At 38.5% G+C, this 20563-nt stretch overlaps 2 protein-coding genes across 4 annotated transcripts in view; both read left to right on the forward strand.

Moving 5' to 3' along the window:
- The window catches only part of LOC139934488 (tubulin beta-4B chain-like), a 30311-nt gene extending 19878 nt beyond the window's left edge, over positions 1 to 10433 (forward strand). For all 3 annotated transcript variants that reach the window (XM_071928736.1, XM_071928737.1, XM_071928738.1), the window contains 2 exons: positions 4615 to 4841; positions 8298 to 10433. In XM_071928736.1, the coding sequence (XP_071784837.1) occupies positions 4615 to 4841; positions 8298 to 9257 (1187 nt within the window). In that variant the 3' untranslated portion in view covers positions 9258 to 10433. The remainder of the gene's footprint in view (positions 1 to 4614; positions 4842 to 8297) is intronic.
- Positions 10434 to 13471: 3038 nt separating this feature from the next.
- On the forward strand, positions 13472 to 20091 carry LOC139935469 (tubulin beta-4B chain-like). Its single transcript, XM_071930096.1, has 3 exons — positions 13472 to 13614; positions 15773 to 16108; positions 16596 to 20091. Exons 1-3 carry the CDS (start codon positions 13558 to 13560, stop codon positions 17544 to 17546), a joined length of 1344 nt encoding a protein of 447 aa, XP_071786197.1. The 5' UTR covers positions 13472 to 13557; the 3' UTR covers positions 17547 to 20091.
- The last annotated feature ends 472 nt before the right edge of the window (positions 20092 to 20563 follow it).

Raw genomic sequence — 20563 nt, forward strand, 5'->3', positions numbered from 1 at the left:
TTTTAGTTTCATCAGAGGATAATGACATAATTTATTGCAGCCGTGGGGTCAGGTGTACTTTTAATTCAAGTCCTCAATTTTAAAAACTGAAGTCCATTGTAAATCATGGCCTTCTGGCCGGGACAGCCACTAATTTGTTTTTAATATTGTTCCACCTGTTCACTTATTGTAATGACATAGCCTTTTTTCATAGACTTCTTCTTAGTTTGATGAACAAAGAATGATTTAAAGGGCTGCATACGAGAATCATTGCAGTAACGTTTCTCAGATTGTGTATTTTCCTATGGGACTATTCTTCCTGCGTGAATATTAAGCGTATTGAATTTACTCAGGATTTTTCGGTGATATCTCAAAAACGCAACCATGTTAGTTTTCCACTTAATGATTAATAAAACAATCGAATGGTTTAAAAAAATCCAAAGGTACACTGTGCCTTTATGCATCAGGTTTACAAGCCAATTTGCAATGTAATGTACACTGGTTCAACAATCGATTTCCCTGAAGCACTTAAAAAAAAAAATGAAAAGTGATCTTAATTTTGCCACACAGTGATGTTGGGTCGAAGTACAGAAAATTTGACAATGTACTGAAAGATTCAAGACAACAATTTGAATCCATTTATTGGGGCAGTCTGGCTTTGCAGATCCATGTCACTGATTGTATTGGTCTTGTGCAAACAGTGATCAGCCACTTGACTCATAGAACAAAGTGCATACTACAACTATGGAGGAAGACTTGATGCAAAATACTGCAGGTCACACACAGAATGTCTGCAATATTCAAATCGTACGATTCAGTCACATGTATTGTATGTACACATTATTTACTACATCCTACTGTATGTGACAGTGAAAAACAGAAGAAATAAAGACCTGGTAGCGAACCCACACGCTGCTGCTGACAACACCAGGGCCCAATTTCATAGAGCTGCTTAAACAATTTATTTTGCTAATAAGCAAAAACAATCCTTGCTTAGTAAAATCAGATTACCGGCCAAGACTTCACTCAATTGTTATGCTAAGTGAATAACACCTAAATACCAGTCACAAGCAGTGTATATGGCATGACATTTTGGCCAGTAACATGTGTAAAATAGGTGAGCTATTTTCGTGCTTAAGCAAATTATTTGCTTAAGCAGCTCCATGAAATTGGCCCCAGAGCTTAGCTAGGTCTGGTAAAATGATCGGCCAATACAAATCTCCCCTATGTAAATTCACATCATATAAATGTCCTCAAGCCGTCAATAATACTGTGAATTGGAGGATTATCAGAAAACATCTGCCAAGTAATTAAAATTGTGATGAGTAAAGCCAAGCCAACATATATCAATCACTAAAAATTTAATTAACCATATTTTCTGCTTGAGTTAAGAAAACAAATAAATACTCGCAATGAGTGTGCATTGGAGTGTTGTCAATCATTACCTTTTTGTAGACTAGACAATTTTCAAGATTATTTTTGAGGCAGATGGCCTTTTGTTGTTTTTGATTGGTCTTTTCAGTTTTCCAGTTAAAAACACATGATGGAATAATGTTTAAAAAACGCCGAAGAAAAAGGGTATAAACTATTTTAAACTTTGAACAATGATTTTTGGATGATTTCTGAGTGCAGTATAAGCAAGAGCACTCCAGGGCCCAATTTCATGTAGCTGTAAATAAAATAACTGCTAAGCACAAACAAATCTTGCTCAGCAAAAATAGTTTACCACCCAGAATAACAAATAGCTATAACCAGTGCTTCGACTTATACCCCCACTTAATTCTTTCTTTGCAAAGAAATTTGCCCAGCAGAATTTAAAATTTTCTGCTTATAAAAATATCAGCTTTAAAGGCTCTATGTAACTTTTGTAGGACAAAAAACAAAATGTCCACAGATTTACACTAAACTTACACAGTTTGAAGATAATGATAGTGGAAAGCTTCCCTGTAAATATTACGTGATGAGGTGCTGTAGTTTTTGGGAAAATTATTTAATTATTTAATGAGACGAAAATTATTTTAATCATTTACAAACGTATTTTCATGACATTGTTTTACTCATTTCTCAAAAACTACAGCACCTCAGTAAGTAATATTTGAAGGGAAGCTTTCCACTATCATTATCTTCAAACCCTGTAAGTTAAATGTAAATCTATGGACATTTTGAAAAGGTACCCAAATCCTTTAATTATGAAACTGTCCCCAACAAATACCCCCACATGTATAACAAAGAGCAACAGTGGTGTGGCACTGTGGTTTTTACATAAACACCCCAAATGTTTTGTACACCACATGCACCTATCAGAGTATGGAGTAGAAGCCAATGTGCTGTTTCAATTTACATTAATGCAACATGAATGACTCATGTATGTTAATGAGTTTCTCTTTATTTAAAGACACTGAACACTATTAGTAATTACTCAAAATAATTGTTGGAGTTATAAAATCGTACATGCAATGGAGAGCTGTTGAAAGTTAGAACTTGTGAGAAACGACTCCCTTGAAGTAACTTATTTGTGAAAGAGGTAATTTTTTACTCAAAATTAATATTAAGAGACTTCAGGCCTGGGTATGATTAGGCATCTGACACAAAATTGTGCAACAGTGGTGTTTTTTTCTTTGACAAATTGAGTCAAATTTTTAACAGATTTGTTTTTGTATGCGTATGTTGGGATACACCAAGTGAGAATACTGGTCTTCGACAATTACCAAAGGTGTTGGTGCCTTTAAGCAAAAAGCATCAAAAAGGGTCCCATATGCACAGGGTGAGAAACATAATTAGCCCTGCAAGTGTACCAAGCTCAGACAAGGAATGACTCATAGATGATAATAAGTTTGCCCCATCACTAAAGACGGAGAGAATTACTCCGCCTGGGCATCAGTGACAATCCAAATTGTCCTCTCCCTGGCTTTCTCTCATTTGCCGCCTAATTTGAATAGGAAGGAAAATGTTAAGCAGGGCTGAGGTGTTTGCATGGTCACCGTATCAGGGAGATGTCTGGCAATGTCTAGTAGTGGAATGATTGATTTGGGGCTCGAGGGGTCAGCAAGACTGGGTTTTTTAAAAAAGATTTCGTTCAGATCAACTCAATGTAATGGATGTTGGACAAGATATTAAATTACTTTTACACAGTACAGTAGGCCTATACATTTAATAGATATCAGGAATAACGAATGTTGGTTTGGGTTTTACCCATTATAAATGATACGTATTTTTAAGCACATTATACTCGGTACTTTCCCGAGCTCTGTGGGAAAAAGAAAATCACAGGCATATTACTTGGGTAATGTATACATAGATACCAACATCAAAATATAGACATTTTATACACACGGGTGTATTCTGAAAAGAGAGTCACCAATTAGTCATACATATGGCGAGTTCCCACTTCACATTGTTTGATAACCCTGTTTCTGTTCGATAATTTTTAACAATGTGTACACATGGACGGATGTTCAAGGGGAACACTCGAAGAGGTTTTTCTTTAAAATAAAATTTGAAGAATTTTTTGTCGAAAAAATAATAAAATATTTCAATAAAAAGCATGGTATACCCAAGGTGTTCCAAGTCTGTGAAAAGAAAAATAGAAAAATAGAGAAGATATCTGATAAACTTGATAATTGGGATAAAACATTTGGGAAACAAAACTGGTTTGATACAGCAGTTTCCTTCCCAAATTATGAAATCAATTGTACAGTTGTGTTCACTCATAACTTAAAACAACAATGAGTAATGATATAGGGACGCTTGGGATAAGAGGAAAGTGTAAAAAGAAAATGGTAAAATAAACAATGCAGAGAATGAGATGACTCAGCTGTCTATGTGCCTGTATAATAACAGATGACCATAGGGCCAACAGATTCATCAAGCTAATTAGCAGAAATTTCTGCTTAGCAAATCAAGAAATTTGTGGCATACATGTGCTAGTCACAGCAATGTTAAATGTATGGTATTTTGGCTGGTAACTTATTTTTGCTAAGAAGGAGTTTTCTGTGCTGAGCAAGATTTTGTGCTTCTGGCAGATGAGGTTTGGATTGTCAGGGCTTGAGTTTTAAGGTCCAGGAAAAAATGTTGAGCCACTCGGCCTGCGTTGTTGTGGACGATCCCTGTTTATGATGTGAGGATAGTTATTACTTTAGAAGGGGGTCTGTTGAATCTCACCTGTTGGGTCTAAGGCCTGGAAACTTTATCTTGAAAAGGCAAGACAATTTTCATTTTGCATTTCCCCTGGAATATGTTATAAGGTCTGTGGGACTTTAAAAGGGGCACCAAGTACAAGACCAGGGGCACTAGAGGCCATAAGCCTCCTAGGCATTCCAGGCTTGAGGTTCATGAAATACTTTGACCATGATCTTTCCTCCCCCTCCCAACCAAAGGGGCAGCCAGTGCCTAAAGTGCTCGCCATGTGGTTCCATTCCTGGCTAGAGTTTTGTTTTCGTTCTGTAGAGTTTTGTTGGTGTTTTCTTGACCATAAGGAATTTTCCAGGACCTGATACTTGAGTATTCTGTGACACAATTCAAATTTGTTAAATCTTTTTTGAACCAAATCCCCTTATTGATTGAAAACACATTAAAATTAGTTTAAGCAAAGATCACTTGCATAACCTAACTAAAATCTGTTCTTTTCCATTTCAGGTGGCAAATATGTACCAAGAGCCGTACTCGTCGACTTGGAGCCAGGCACCATGGACTCTGTCCGATCTGGACCATTCGGACAGATCTTCAGACCAGACAACTTTGTGTTTGGACAGAGCGGAGCTGGAAACAACTGGGCTAAGGGTCACTACACAGAGGGAGCTGAGCTTGTAGATACTGTCTTGGACGTTGTACGCAAGGAGGCTGAAGGATGTGATTGTTTGCAGGTTGGTGCACACTGGTTCTTTTTTCTTTTTTTCTTTAAAACCTTAATTACACTTTCTTTGATTGAAATGTTGCTTAGAACAAAATAATAATGTACAATTTGTGACTAGTATTCTAGTAATTCCTGCAAAGCAAAAAATCACAATTTAGCAATATTGTTTGCCAAGCAACAATTATCAGGGAACCAGTCACAGGGTATATTCAATAATATTTTGGCTGGTAACCCATTTCTGCTAAGCAATATTTTTCTGTGCTTAGGAATTTTATTTTATTTGATTATTAACAGCTTCATGATGAAGGACCCTGGGTGGGGATAGACACAATAGAATCGAAGACCAGACATTTTGTCAAACAATGGACAACACCAAAAGCTGTTTGCGGTCAACAAATCCAACCAGCAATCTGTCAAATTCTCAATTCATAGTAAGACCAGACGCTATTATTAATTGCTAATTACAAGGTTTTTCTTCTCGCTCTCATTGTTCGTGCATTATTGTGAAAAATGAAACCTTTTTGTGCGACCTTGTTTTATTGATCTTGATTGGTAAAAATCTGGGAGCTGCATCTGCTGTGTTTAGGAGATAAACAATGACCTTAATGATTTCTATGTCTGTCCCTCGTTATAGACTTCCCTTTGTTTCCTGTTTTAACAATAAGATACATTGTCACTTTCAGTTCTATATGAACAAGTGCCTGTGAAATATGTTGACCTGGTTATTTTCTATATATAAGGAAAGCTTCTATTTTCAAAGCCATTTACAGTTTAAATTTTTTTTCCTGGTTAGTTTGTTGTGTTTTCCCAAAATGTTTAGACCCTCACCAAGAGATTTACACTCTGCTACCGTCAAAGCATTCTGCTACGGTCAAAACGTCCTTTTGGTTGGTTATGAGTTTGCAATAGCAATTTCTATTATCCCCAAATGTTGTCTCCTTTTATCTTGGAATAGAAATAAAAAATCAATGTGATATGGTTACAAATAATCAATGTGGTATGGTTACAAATAATCAATGTGATATGGTTACAAATAATCAATGTGATATGGTTACAAATAAAAACATGTGGCCTTCAGTTCTTAAGTTAAAGTCGTCATGGGAAATGACAACCAATTTACAAAATGAGAAGAACAAACACATAGAGTCTTGATGTTTTGGGTTTTTTCACTTTCTTTTTCTCTTTTTATATTTAAACTTGACCAAAGAGAATATTTAGTGTGGGACCTTTTTGTCATCATAAGTTTCTGTCATTGTGTGTTTTGGGGTCCCAGACTATTTTTCCAGTTTGTAATATTATTATACATAGATAAGACCAACTTACACATGAATACATTCGCTTCCTGGCTTGTCATATTTCTCACTGCTGGTGAGAAGAATGTTGGTCTGGTTGTATCCCCATAGGAGACAGAATATAGTCACATGCAGTTGATTATTCATTCCCTGACATGAATCAGATGTTTCCACTCCCCACTCATCAGGGATGCGAACTACTGCAGGAAATTGTTGAAATTCTTCTTTAAAGCCATTACACACTTTCGGTAAAAAGTATTGTCCAAGTCCCACACTGCGTGTATCACAACTTATGTATAAAATAACAAACCTGTGAAAATTTAGGCTCAATCGGTCATCGGAGTCGGGAGAAAATAACGGGAAAACCTACGCTTGTTTTCGCGCGTTTCGCCGTGTCATGGCATGTGTTTAAAATTAATCTGTAATTCTCGCTATCGAGAATTGATATTGTTTTAATGTTTTCTGAAAAAGTAAAGCATTTCATGGAACAATATTTCAAGAGAAGCACCATTACCTTCTGTAAAACCTGTAAAATATTTGTAAATCTGTGAACTTTTATTTTGTTTTCTGTACCGAAAGTGTATAATGGCTTTAAAGGAGGACTTAGAAACAATCTCAGAGTAAAGTGCAGTTATGAATAACCTGGGCCAAATTTCATAGAGCTGCTTTAAAGACACTGAACACTTTTAGTAATTTTGTCAAAGACTAGTCTTCACAGTTAATGTATCTCAACATATGCATCAAATAACAAACCTGTGAAAATTTGAGCTCAATCAGTCGCTGAAGTTGCGAGATATCAATGAAAGAAAAAACACCATGGTCACACGAAGGTGTGTGCTTTCAGATGGTTGATTTTGAGACCTCAAATTCTAAATCTGAGGTCTCAAAATCAAATTCATGAAAAATTACGTCTTTCTCGAAAACTACATAACTTCAGAGGGAGCTGTTTCTCACATTTTTTTTACTATCAACCTCTCCCAATTATTCGTAATCAAAAAAGGTTTTATGAAAGTAATTATTTTGAGTAATTACCAATAGTGTCCACTGCCTTTTAAGCACAAACACATTATGGTTACCTAAATAAGGTTACCAGCCAAACTACCATGTCACACGTACAATTTTCGACACGGTATTTTGCTCATCTGTTGAAAACTTCTTCCTCTGTTTCCTCAAAAGCTTAGTCTCTTTTACACAAGAACAAAATTTCCTGGGACATTCCCAAATTTCGATGGACATTCCCAGGCAAATTTGTTGACCTATTCACACTGTAGTTACTAACCCTTGCAAACTCCCAGGAATTAGCTACCCTGGTTTCTAAAGAAAAGAAATCCTGGGAATTTTGGTTTGCGGTGTAAAAAGGTCTTTCAAAAACACAAGCTCCTCACTCCCAACATTTTGCTATTACATTGCTCTGTAAACCCTTTAAGAAAATTTGTCAAAATTCCCCTCAAAACAAAATATTTGTCTTGTGAGGGGAAGATGTCTCATCTGAAACGTTCTTCAATCTTGCATGACTATTATACACCTTTGATGACCCCTACTAAATATGGACAGTCTCTATTTGACAGTTGAAAATAAAATATTAATTTTGTTGGTGCATTCCAAATTCCAGAGTCCAGAGACAGTTATGCCTTGATTTATTACGCTGTGAAGTGCATTTATGTAAAATGTGTTGTATGAGTAAAGATGTCTGTAACGACACAGCCCAGGGTCCACTTTCTTATAGCTACTTTTAAGTAGCTCTATTAAGCAGGAAAAACTCATGGTTAACTATTTTCTGTTTAGCAAAAATGAGCTGGTTAACCAGTAACAATTTGTACATGTGACATTGATTGAGTGAATATTATTGAATGGCGATTTGGTTTTTATTTTTTCAAGATCGGTTATTGCAATCATAAAAAGAATACGATTTTAGGAAAAAGTTCCTACCGCTATGCGCGCGGCCATTTTGTAGCGCAATGTCTGTTCATCCGGGACATTAATGTATATATTCTGTAACTATAAATGTGTATTGTTTTGAGTATTAACAACTCCACCATCTCTTTGATGAAACTTATAAGTAAGAGTAAACAGTTATGTTGACTGGAATGGCCTTTGTTCCTATGTTTGTTCTAAAAAAGAGATACCTTTTGATAGCTTTTCAGAAACTTGTGTTTTTTTGTCATTTCTACTAGGGTTTCCAACTTACACATTCCCTTGGTGGCGGCACTGGCTCAGGGATGGGAACACTCCTCATCAGCAAGATCCGTGAAGAATACCCAGACCGCATCATGAACACCTTCAGTGTTGTGCCATCACCCAAAGTATCTGATACTGTTGTAGAGCCGTACAATGCCACTCTCTCTGTCCATCAGCTTGTAGAAAACACAGATGAGACCTACTGCATCGACAATGAGGCACTTTATGACATTTGCTTCCGTACCCTGAAGCTGACCACCCCAACATACGGTGATCTCAACCATCTTGTGTCTGCTACCATGAGTGGTGTAACCACTTGTCTCAGGTTCCCTGGCCAGCTCAATGCTGATCTCCGCAAGTTGGCTGTCAACATGGTTCCCTTTCCCCGTCTCCACTTCTTCATGCCTGGCTTTGCACCCCTGACCAGCAGAGGTAGTGCACAGTACCGTGCCTTGACCGTCCCAGAGCTGACCCAGCAGATGTTTGATTCCAAGAACATGATGGCCGCCTGCGATCCTCGTCATGGTCGCTACCTCACAGTAGCTGCCATCTTCCGTGGAATCATGTCCATGAAGGAGGTTGATGAGCAAATGCTGAATGTCCAGAACAAGAACAGCAGCTACTTCGTAGAATGGATCCCCAACAACGTGAAGACAGCTGTCTGTGACATCCCACCACGTGGTCTGAAGATGTCTGCCACCTTTATCGGCAACAGCACCGCCATCCAGGAGCTGTTCAAGCGCATCTCTGAGCAGTTCACTGCTATGTTCAGGCGTAAGGCTTTCTTGCATTGGTACACTGGTGAGGGTATGGATGAGATGGAGTTCACTGAGGCTGAGAGCAACATGAACGACTTGGTGTCTGAGTACCAGCAGTACCAGGATGCAACCGCAGATGACGAAGGAGATTATGATGAGGAGGAGGAAGAAGAGGATGAAAATGAAGATTTGGCTTAAGCATTCTGCTCTCCGCTTGGCCAAATTCCATAAGCAAAACCAAATTATGCTTACCAGATTATGGTCACCAGCCAAAATGACACGTCACCTGTACAATTTGTGACTGGTATCCTGCTCATTTCTGCTAAGCAGGAACTTCTTGAGAGCAATTTTTCCGCTTAAACAGCTCTATGAAAGAAGTAACAATAAATACTAAATAGTTCTAAGAAACCTGGGCCCGATTTCAAAGAGCTGCTTCAGCACAAAACCAAATTTTGATTACCAGCCTTTACAATCTGTGACTTGTATCTTCCTTAGTTTTGCTTAGCAGAAAGGTGCTTAGGGAATAGTATAATTCTTGGCTTATTCAGCTTTGTGAAACTGGGCCCAGCTCATTTAAATGCTACAAATTCCAAGTTTAAAGTAAATTCAAAAAACCTGACTGAGCCAACCCAACTCATATATTGCCATTCCCCTTGCCACAATTAAACTTAAATGTAAGCAATTTGTTTAAAGTTTTACATGACTTCAAATCCATTTTCCAGATTATTTTTAATCGTGAAGGGCTCTTTTACAGTGGCCTCCTTTGCTGAAGTTTCTTTCTGTGGCTCCCTTTATTTGAGCTTCCTCAACAGGGGCTTCATTTACTATCACTTCCTTAGGGAACTTTCTTTACTGGAGCTCCCTTTACTGGAGCTTTTCCTGGAGTTTGATCCTTTACTGTAGCTTCATGAACTGAACTGGAGCTTCCTTTACTGAAACTTCCTTTACTGGAGCTTCCTTTGCTGGAGCTTCCTCTACTGCAGCTTCCTTAACTGAAACTTCCTTTACTGGAGCTTCCTTAACTGAAACTTCCTTTACTGGAGCTTCCTTTGCTGGAGCTTCCTTTACTGGAGCTTCCTCTACTGTAGCTTCCTTAACTGGAGCTTCCTTTACTGGAGCTTCCTTAACTGGAGCTTCCTCAACTGGAGCTTCCTTTACTGGAGCTTAATTAACTTGTGCTTAATTAACATCGACTTTCTTTACTGGAGTTTCCTTAATTGGAGCTCCCTTTACAGGGACTTCCTTTACTGAAGCGTCATAACTGAAACTTCCTTTACTTGAGCTTCCTTTTCTTAAGATTTCTCAACTGGAGCTTCCTTTACTGGATTTTCCTTTCCAAAGATAACTTTTACTGATGCTTGTACTTGATCATTCCAAAGCAAAAATAAAACAGTTCATAAGAAGTAAAGTTATGTGTACAGTTTCTGTTCTGTTCACTTTATTTGAATCTTGGTTGTTGTACTGAGTTGATGAAGCAACATTTTATTTCGCCAAAGCCATTCCAATGAGTTTCTGGTCTTGTTTAGAATAATGCTCTCAACTTGAAAAGGTAATTACCACCCTTTTGGGTAATATGAAGAGAGGAAGATAAGATTAAATGTATTGTGTACTTTCGGCAAATAACGTGTTCTTCAAATGCATCGGCCGGCTTGCTGCTTCCAACGAATGCGCCATATCACAGATGTAATTTGAAAAAGGGTGCATCGTCCTGTAAAAAAAAATCAAAGGCGCTGGTAATTGTGTCTTCTTTATTGAGGGTAAACCAGTCATGATATTCTTTCTACTTTAGTCAGATTTCCGATTTTTTGTTTTACCGTCAGAAAAATCAACAAAATTGTTGTTAAGTAGCCAGAACATTATATCAAGGCCTCTACCATTTTGTACAGATAGGATGGCCCTTGTAGGCCTACTCAGAAAGGTTTTCATACTTTTCCCAAGGACCTGCTAGACTATAACTCCAAGCGCCCAATACAAATACTGTATTAGAAAGAAAATGATTCACAATCAAACTGAGAAAACGTTCTTCGTTTATTTCCAATTGGTTTGCCTTTAAAAACCAGTAAGATCATTCAATAGCCTTCGATCACTCTGCTCAATAAGGTTTTTTTTTTTAAGAGTTAAATGTCACCTCCGGGTCGGGGGTCGGGGAAGCGTTGATTTAGGTCGCCGCTGGAACTGAGATCTTTTGTAGTTTTCTCGAAAGTTTTTTTTTTAGCCTAGACTTTAGACTGGGTTCAATGTGAACAGTGTAAGGGCATTTCTTCCTAGCCTCCATAAGTGATTATAGCCTTTGGAAGTTCATGCAACACCTCTTGGTGCCAAGAAAATCAAAATCAAAAGATCTATGTTGAACGAACTTTTGGGCCTTTTATCTGCAGCCCCAATGATCTCAGTGGGACAAAGTGTCGAAACGAAAACGTGTTCGAATCCACGTGTACAATAACAGAATGAGTCACCTGAGGTTGTTTTGTTTGCACAGGATACTTGATTGTGGGTTCTAACTTCCAACATTACCAAATGCACTTAAACGGTGACAACTTGTTTTTAAATAATAATCAAACATGTTTGGATTAATCTTTGTTATTAACATAAAAGAGTTGGGAAAGGTTCGTGAAAAGCTTTTGAATGTTGCAAGGGTGAGCGCGCCTGGTATGAGGTTGTGATTTGCATCGGTTTCCTTTTTTTTGTAAAAAAAAACAACAATAACTAATAGCAGCCCAGCTCATTTATGCGGCGAATTCCAAGTTTCAAGTAAAGTAATAAATAACTAAAACGATTGAGCCAACATAGGCTCATATATTGCCTTACCCCTCGCCACAATGAGACTTAAGTGTATTTCTATGCCTAAATTCGTGGAAATTTGTTGATATCTGCGCTTCGGTTCATTTTTTTTTTTTTGGGGGGGGGGGAATATAAAAGTATCAAATACACACACCCCCATATTGCTGTGAATTTCAAGTTTCAAGTGCAGTTAAAAACCCGACTGAGCCAATCCAGGCTCTTAGATTGCCATTCCCCTTACCATCACAGTGAAACTAAATTGTGTTTATAATGTTAACAATTTGGATCTACAAAGTTCGTGAAAACTTTTTGATCGTTGAAAAGGTAACAAGCGAACATGGATATTAAAGTTGTGATATCTGTGCTTCGGTTCAAGTTAAAATAATAAAAACCTTCTAATGTGTTTTTCCTTTCATCTGAACTGGAAAGAGATTGTGGTTAGTTTTTGTTTTTTGGGTTTTTTTTACATCATTGGGGTCAAATCCAGGGTCCATACTTCCAAAGTCTTGTTGGCAATACTTTCGGTATTGCCTGACCTTGAAGTGAACAGCGTTTCTTGAAAGGAAAATCGTTCATCCACAATTGGTCTTATCACTGGTCTGATAAACTTAACTCTTGGAAAAACATGGTTGTTGCACACGGGCTCATTTCAGAGAGCTGCTTCTAGCGGGGAACCAGTCACAAACTGAACTTCATTCATATTGAATGTTGTACTAATTTTTCATCAGCAATTACTATCGTACTTAGCAAAGTTGTCATGCCTGTGAACAGCTCTTGAAATTTACCACTCCCCACCACGTAAAGTGAAAGACTAAATACCAATCAAATAAATTTAGTATGGCAAGTAATTACGTCTCAACAGGGGGGGGGGGGGGCTTGCAGGGGGGACGAACCCCTCGCTCCTAACCCTTGCCCCACCATCCCCGACAACACAAATGAGATCCCCAAAATCCATGAAATAAATGTTACGATATATCGAATCCCCCTCGCTTTGCTCATTACCGCCCGCCTGCTCGCAACCCCCCCCCCCCCCTCCCTGGCCCAATTGAAATGTCTCGATAAAGCATGGTATAAGACAGAAAAGGGAAAATTTCAATGAATTTGTCCTTGCATGAAACATAAACTATCAGACATATACAGGCCCCTAATGTGAATTTCGGGAACGTGTATGTGTTTACATCACTGATGTTTTGAGACGTTCATTTTGATGATGACTTGTGTGGGACGGGCAACAATATGCAGTGCCGGCGCAGTGGACATTTTAACGCGTTGGGATTTTTTTTAACATAAATAATTCACAATATTAATCAACTGAGTCCAATGTGAGATAATTGAACCCAATCCAAAAAAATGTTTCCTCCTGTGGCGAATTCAATCAAGCATGATCAAGCAATTGGAGGTCTTCCTTAAATCACAGAACACGTTGTAGGATATTCACGATCAATAAATAAGACAAGCAAAGAAATCTGCATGCCGTTAATTACTACTACTTTCCCGCAGGGACAAAATAGTTCTCGTTGTTATAATAAGCATATGCGCGTAGGTATACACCGCCAAGTCTTCGAGCCGAGTGACAGCCAAGTCATGCCGAGAGCTGTCAACAAATAAGGGGGTACATTCTGTCAAAGCTCACCAGCCGCGAAGGAGTAGAGAACATCACGACAAATTTGTCTAACCCTGAGTACTTTTTAAAACTCCATATTTTTTTCCAGTCAACATGCGTGAAATTGTACACATTCAAGCTGGGCAGTGCGGCAACCAAATCGGTGCCAAGGTACGTATTTTTCTTCATTAGGCCTACTGTAATTAAAAGTAGTTTGTAGGTAATAAATATTTGTGAAGGTGATATATTTTGTTATGTACAGCTTAAACGGAGGTACAAGTGCATTATTTATTCGGCTGGATACCGCACCCAACGTGCCTGATGATTACGAACTTAATTTGGTTTTACACAAAATTGCCCTTTAATTCATGCCATAGGGGAATTTATTTCCGAGTTATTTCTTGCGTTTCTCTTCAAGCATACAAATACAATTGGGCTCTGGCTTGGATGACTTTACTGAAGTAATTTCAGGAATGAAAAAACAAGGGGTTTACAAAAAGAAAATGATTATAATTCCACATTGGTAATAGATTTTGTTATCATAATCGATTCAATGTGACTCACTGTTACTTGTACATTTGTCTTTGTTTGGTGAATATGCGTTCATAAAACAAGTTTATAGTTTATATATGATTTTTATGAAAATCTGTTGATTTTTTTGCTAGCACTGTTTTTGGTTTATTTTCAAAAACATTTGTTGATCATCCTTAATGGATTTATTGAAGAATCACTGGAAAATCTTCCAACGGTAGATATTTCCCTTTGTTTCCACCTCTTGACTCTTCAATTTATACTTGACAGAATGTTAAAAATGTCAACAGTGAGAGATATTTCTCAATTCCAAATAAATTATGTGACTTTTCCTATGTGCCGTTTCTGTGACGAAAACAAACTAAAATCTCTTGAAATATACATTATCTTTCAAGCAATAAATCTCTTATTAAGAGACGACCAACGATCTTTCAGAGGCAGATATTTCCCTTTGTTTCCATCTCTTGACTCTCCAATTAATACTTGACAGAATGTTAATAATGTCAAAGAAATTATTTTTGTGCCGTTGTTGTGACGAGAAAACCCCTCAAATCTCTTCAAATCTACAATATTTTTCAAGCGACGAATCTCTTATTTGGAGACGACCCAACGATATATTTCTATGTTCTCACTTCTTGACTCTCCAATTCAACTGTTAGAGTGAGAGCTCATTAACATAATAACCATTTACTGCACCGTGTAGCATTATGCCAACATGGATAGTGTCTGTCGGACCTTTCACTGGCAGACCCGGCCCATAGACCTTATTTAAGATAGCAATTTTGAAAACTGTTCTCATCTCTTGACTCTCCAAATAATATTTGTATGTCAACACTGAGAGCAATTTCTCAATTCCAAAGACATTATGTGACCTTCTTTTGTGCCGTTGTTGTGACGAAAACAAACACTCAAATCTCTTGAAATCTACAATATTTTTCAGGCAACGATATATTTCTTTGTTCTCACTTCTTGACTCTCTAATTAATACTTAACAGAATGTTAATAATGTCAACATTTAGAGTGAGAGCTCATTAACATAACCATTAACAGCACCGTCTAGCATTATGCAAACATGGATAATGTCTGTTGGACCTTTCACTGGCAGACCCGGCCCATTGTTGATGATGACGGATTGTGACGCGTACGCACAAATGGCTTCCACTCACACATAATGAAAATATCCAATGTGAATCTCATATCGGCGTTTAGAAACTTGAGATTTATAATGCGGTAAAGTGCAAGGCGGATTGACGTATGATCAGGTTTATTAAAAGTGTCGGATTTCGGCAATGAGTGACCAGTATGACAGATTTGTGTCATCGCTTTAGTGCAAATTATGGAGAGTGCTTATTTTGTTTTAAACTGATGAGAGGGGATAATGGTGAGGATGAGGTGTTCAGTCATTTTGAAAACATTTCTCTACTATATTGAAAAAGAAATTAATTGGAATTCAACAAGTACCCTCTGAGCTATAGTATTGCATAGCACAAAAAAATACAGAAAAAGTTGCAAGTTGTTTTGTAGCAAAGAGATTTTTTTTTAGGGGGGGGGGTCATAAATCAGCGATGGAAGTTTATATTCAAGTGAATAATTGATGTTTTATTTAAGTAAATTAAAAGAAAATGTACGACGAATAATTGTGGCGGCACACCAATTCTGATACCGGTGAATTTGGTTAAACTCCTAATTAAAAGACTTTTTATTTGCTATGCCCGAAATTTGAAAATTTTGAATGCCCAAAACCCATACAAAATATTGTGATTTTAACTGGACCATCTTTATTTTGCTTTTTTAACAGTTTTGGGAAGTGATCTCTGATGAACATGGCATAGACCCCACCGGCACTTACCATGGAGACTCCGACTTGCAGTTGGAGAGAATCAACGTGTACTACAATGAGGCCACAGGTGGCAAATATGTACCAAGAGCCGTACTCGTTGACTTGGAGCCAGGCACGATGGACTCTGTCCGATCTGGACCATTCGGACAGATTTTCAGACCAGACAACTTCGTTTTCGGACAGAGTGGAGCTGGAAACAACTGGGCCAAGGGTCACTACACGGAAGGGGCTGAGCTTGTCGACGCTGTCCTTGATGTAGTACGCAAGGAGGCAGAGAGCTGCGATTGCCTACAGGTAAAACATAATAATATTCTTTCAGACTTGTCTATTCCACTTCACCGTATACAAGTCTTTTGTTTCGCCCTTCGTGGGCTTTTTCTTGTTTTGAACAATATTCTTAGAATACCAGGTGTCACCCTTGAGACTTTGTAACTTTTGCAGGGTACGAAGTGACTTTGGACACTTCGTTCCTTCTCACAACACTTCGTACCCTTGACACTTCGTACCCTGGACACTTCGTAACTAGGACACCTCGTACCTTTGACCCTTCGTACCTCGGACACTTCGTACCCTGGACACTTCGTACCCTGGACCCTTCGTACCCTGGACACTTCGTAACTAAGACACCTCGTACCTTGGACCCTTCGTACCTTGGACCCTTCGTACCTTCTCACTCCGTACCTTCTCACAAGGGCCCGATATGTTTCACTTTGAATACCTTCTCTATAAGTTTAAGTTGTATCGTAATGTTTTCCCTCTCTCCTTTGTTCTTGCTCAACAGGGTTTCCAACTTACACATTCCCTTGGTGGCGGCACTGGTTCAGGCATGGGAACACTCCTCATCAGCAAGATCCGTGAAGAGTATCCAGACCGCATCATGAACACCTTCAGTGTTGTACCATCACCCAAAGTATCTGATACTGTTGTAGAGCCGTACAATGCCACTCTCTCTGTCCATCAGCTCGTAGAAAACACAGATGAGACCTACTGCATCGACAATGAGGCACTGTATGACATTTGCTTCCGTACCCTGAAGCTGACCACCCCAACATACGGTGATCTCAACCATCTTGTGTCTGCCACAATGAGTGGTGTTACCACTTGTCTCAGGTTCCCTGGCCAACTCAATGCCGATCTCCGCAAGTTGGCTGTTAACATGGTCCCATTTCCTCGTCTTCATTTCTTCATGCCTGGCTTTGCTCCTCTGACCAGCAGAGGCAGCCAACAATACCGTGCCTTGACCGTTCCAGAGCTGACCCAACAGATGTTCGATTCCAAGAACATGATGGCCGCCTGCGATCCTCGTCATGGTCGCTACCTCACAGTAGCTGCCATTTTCCGTGGTCGCATGTCCATGAAGGAGGTTGATGAGCAGATGCTGAATGTCCAGAACAAGAACAGCAGCTACTTCGTTGAATGGATCCCAAACAATGTGAAGACTGCTGTCTGTGACATCCCACCACGTGGTCTTAAGATGTCCGTCACCTTTATCGGCAACAGCACTGCCATCCAGGAGCTGTTCAAGCGCATCTCTGAGCAGTTCACTGCTATGTTCAGGCGTAAGGCTTTCTTGCATTGGTACACTGGTGAGGGTATGGACGAGATGGAGTTCACTGAGGCTGAGAGCAACATGAACGACTTGGTGTCTGAGTACCAGCAGTACCAGGACGCCACCGCTGAGGAGGAGGGAGAGTTCGACGAGGAGGAGGAAGAAGGAGACGCTGATGCTTAGAAAGTCTTAATTCTCAAATGATGGAAATATTATGGCTTTGGTCACACGAGGCAACTTGGAGGCAACCAACTGCAGTGCATGCATACACAGGACCACTTTGGTCGCACATGAGTCACTTCTTTACAAAATCTTGCGTTTCCAAAGAATTTTTAGTGAACATTAAAACAAAAAAAGAGAATGGATTCTCTTCTTGGAGATTGCCTGGAATTGGTTGCCTGTAAATTGCCCCTTGTGACTATAACGAACATGTTAAGCAAATGTTGCCAGATGTTTACCTTCAAACACTTGCGTAATTGCTCGTCTTGTATGATATTCCTCTTATTGGGCGTGGCTGCTCCCCTCGCATTCGTAGGGTTTTAAAGTCTGCACTCAAGTTGGATTGTTAGGCCCGAATGGACTAAATAAAGTATAGAGTGAACTCTTTCATGGCACAAGACTGGTTTTTAGTTTGCAAATTCAGAGGGTTATTAATTTGCATATTAAGATCAAGGACTGTTTCACAAAGTGTCCTAACATGTTGCTATTGCTGTTCGTTGTATTTAAGTGTTAATTCCTACCGCACAAAGACTTCGGATAAAAGGTGGAGAAATCGAATCACTACGAAAATGTCATCATTCATATATAGATCCACACCAAATATCAAACTCGCCTGATAGGAGCTTTTCAAGATCGCACTGAATAAAAATCATCTGTGTATAACGACAAGGTGTGTGGAGCATTTCGGCGGGAGAGGAGGCCAACGGCCGATTTCACGAAACGTTATAAAAGGATTAATCCTTTCTCGAGTTAGGACGAGTAAGTCGTCCTTACTTGGATAAACGTCTATGGATACGAAACTTAACTCGTCTTACGTCCTAGTCCTAAAATTAAACCAAGTTATGAAAAGTTTGGTGAAATTGACAGTAGGCCTTTAGAATTTCATCTTTGAGGGGCCAAGGCCATTTTCGGTTTCGAAAATATTTAAGTCCGAATGGGAATTGTTCGAAGGGGCACCAAGGCCAGACCAAACGGAGGCAATGACCACCGTGGCATCTGCATGCCAGAAAGACAACTCGACCACTACCCCAACCATGTTTTTATTTTTATTTTTTACAAATGTATATTATTTATTTGTGCTCGGTCGATTGATGTTCGTCAGTACTTAACGTGTATACAATGTTTGTGCAGTCGTTTTTCTCAAAATACTAATATTAACGAGGGAGGTACAACGGTGAATTGCAAAAAGCTAGTATTGTCAACACAAAACCACCATAAAACTCAATTGTACCTTCCCATGTATATGGCCTGTATTTAAACGTCTGGTTATGACTCTGAAAATGAATGGCAATAAAAACATACTTGGTAAGAAGTACAGCAGCTTTGGAAAGTGTTCTGATAAACTGTTCACTTCGAAGTAATAGCAGTTATGGACAAATATATTACTTGAGAATCTGAGTAGCGTTACTGACAATAACGTTTCACAGAGTGTGTATTCCAACATAGCCACTTTAGAATTTCGGCAATGATCTCAAAAATGATACCACATTTCTAAAATGAATTTTTCACAGGTTAGTGTTATGGTATTATTTTTTATATACAGAAATAATGATTGCAACGAACAGTGTGTTCCGAGTACCAAACGTATAGGCCTAAACACTGACCCCTTCTCAAACGGAGTATAATTAAAGAGAATATTCTGATCTTCTAAGTTGTGGCGAAATTTATAAGTGTTGATAAAGAAAACCGGATGGCATTGTGAATAGCAATCTAATCTAATTTTTAAAGTGTGTAACATGTTAACTTGTGTTGTGCTTAATTAACTATCGAAGAAAAGCTCTTCTTTGTGTATAAACTCGCAATATATGCCGATAGTGCTGCAGTTTAAATGGACACGTTGCCTTTGGGATGGGTGCTTTGGGCTATTGCCATGAAATGAAGATTATTGAGAAGATTTTTTAAAAATTGAATAAAGCCTAACATGATTCATAAAAAATATTCCTCGAATTGTTTTGGTTTTCCTTGCACTAAGTGAACTATACACGGTCTGCCAAAAAATTGTTTGACTTCCGCAAAATTACGGAACTTGTTAGGTCACGAAGTAAATGGAAAACAAAACGCATTCGAGTATTTTGTGTGAAACATTATATAATTCTGCTTTTCAAACACCTTTCCAACCATATTCATATCATACAAACCATACACATTCAACGTTATTTTGTGTGAATCATATATACTTTTCAAGCAACCTTTCCGCTGCCACATTTCATCGCCGTTATTGCCCAAAGCGCCAAATCCGAAGACGTAGTGCCCTTTTACCTCTTTTATGACTCTACATGAATTTTCTGTATTTTTTGTTCTGTATATACGAGCCAGAAAACAATGGAAAGCATCGAGGGAATAACAACGTTTTTGTTGTGCAAACGAATGACGTTTTGATGAAAGCATAAATTCAAACTTCTTCTTAAACTGCGCTCATTATTTTCTTGGTCAATAAAAGTTCTTCATTTCACTTACTTGTCAGTTTCTTTCTTGTCAAATTGTGTGAAAAACATAACTAATGAACCCTAACCTAAACAATAAATTCGTCTCTCCTGAATATTCTGCTGACAAGTCAAAGAGTGTTAATTTCTTTTTAAATACACATTATTGGTGGGCGTGCTCTCTTAATGTAAAATAGTGAAACTACACTCTTTGTCCGCTATACCGCTCTTTCAAAGAGCCATGGCGGACAACTCTTTTAAGAGCGAAAGACGGGTATTTTCAACTTGATTTAGAGTTTGTGCCAATTTCACTCAGAAAGAGTGATACAGATTGACTTTAACATTTCAAAAAGAGCGAAAATGCCACCACTCGGACAAGAGTGAAATTTTCACTCTTTTACATTTAGAGAGTATGACTAAAATCCATGTCAGACAGTTTAGCTGAAGAACACAACGTTTGTAATAAGAGGACTGGCTGATATGCCAACTTGATGTGTATGTACCGTTGAGGGGGTTTGCCGAATGGGAAAATCATCCACTAGAAAAACTATGGTGGCC

Source organism: Asterias amurensis, chromosome 3 (assembly GCF_032118995.1).
Source record: "Asterias amurensis chromosome 3, ASM3211899v1".
In the NCBI taxonomy this organism is placed as follows: Eukaryota; Metazoa; Echinodermata; class Asteroidea; order Forcipulatida; family Asteriidae; genus Asterias; species Asterias amurensis.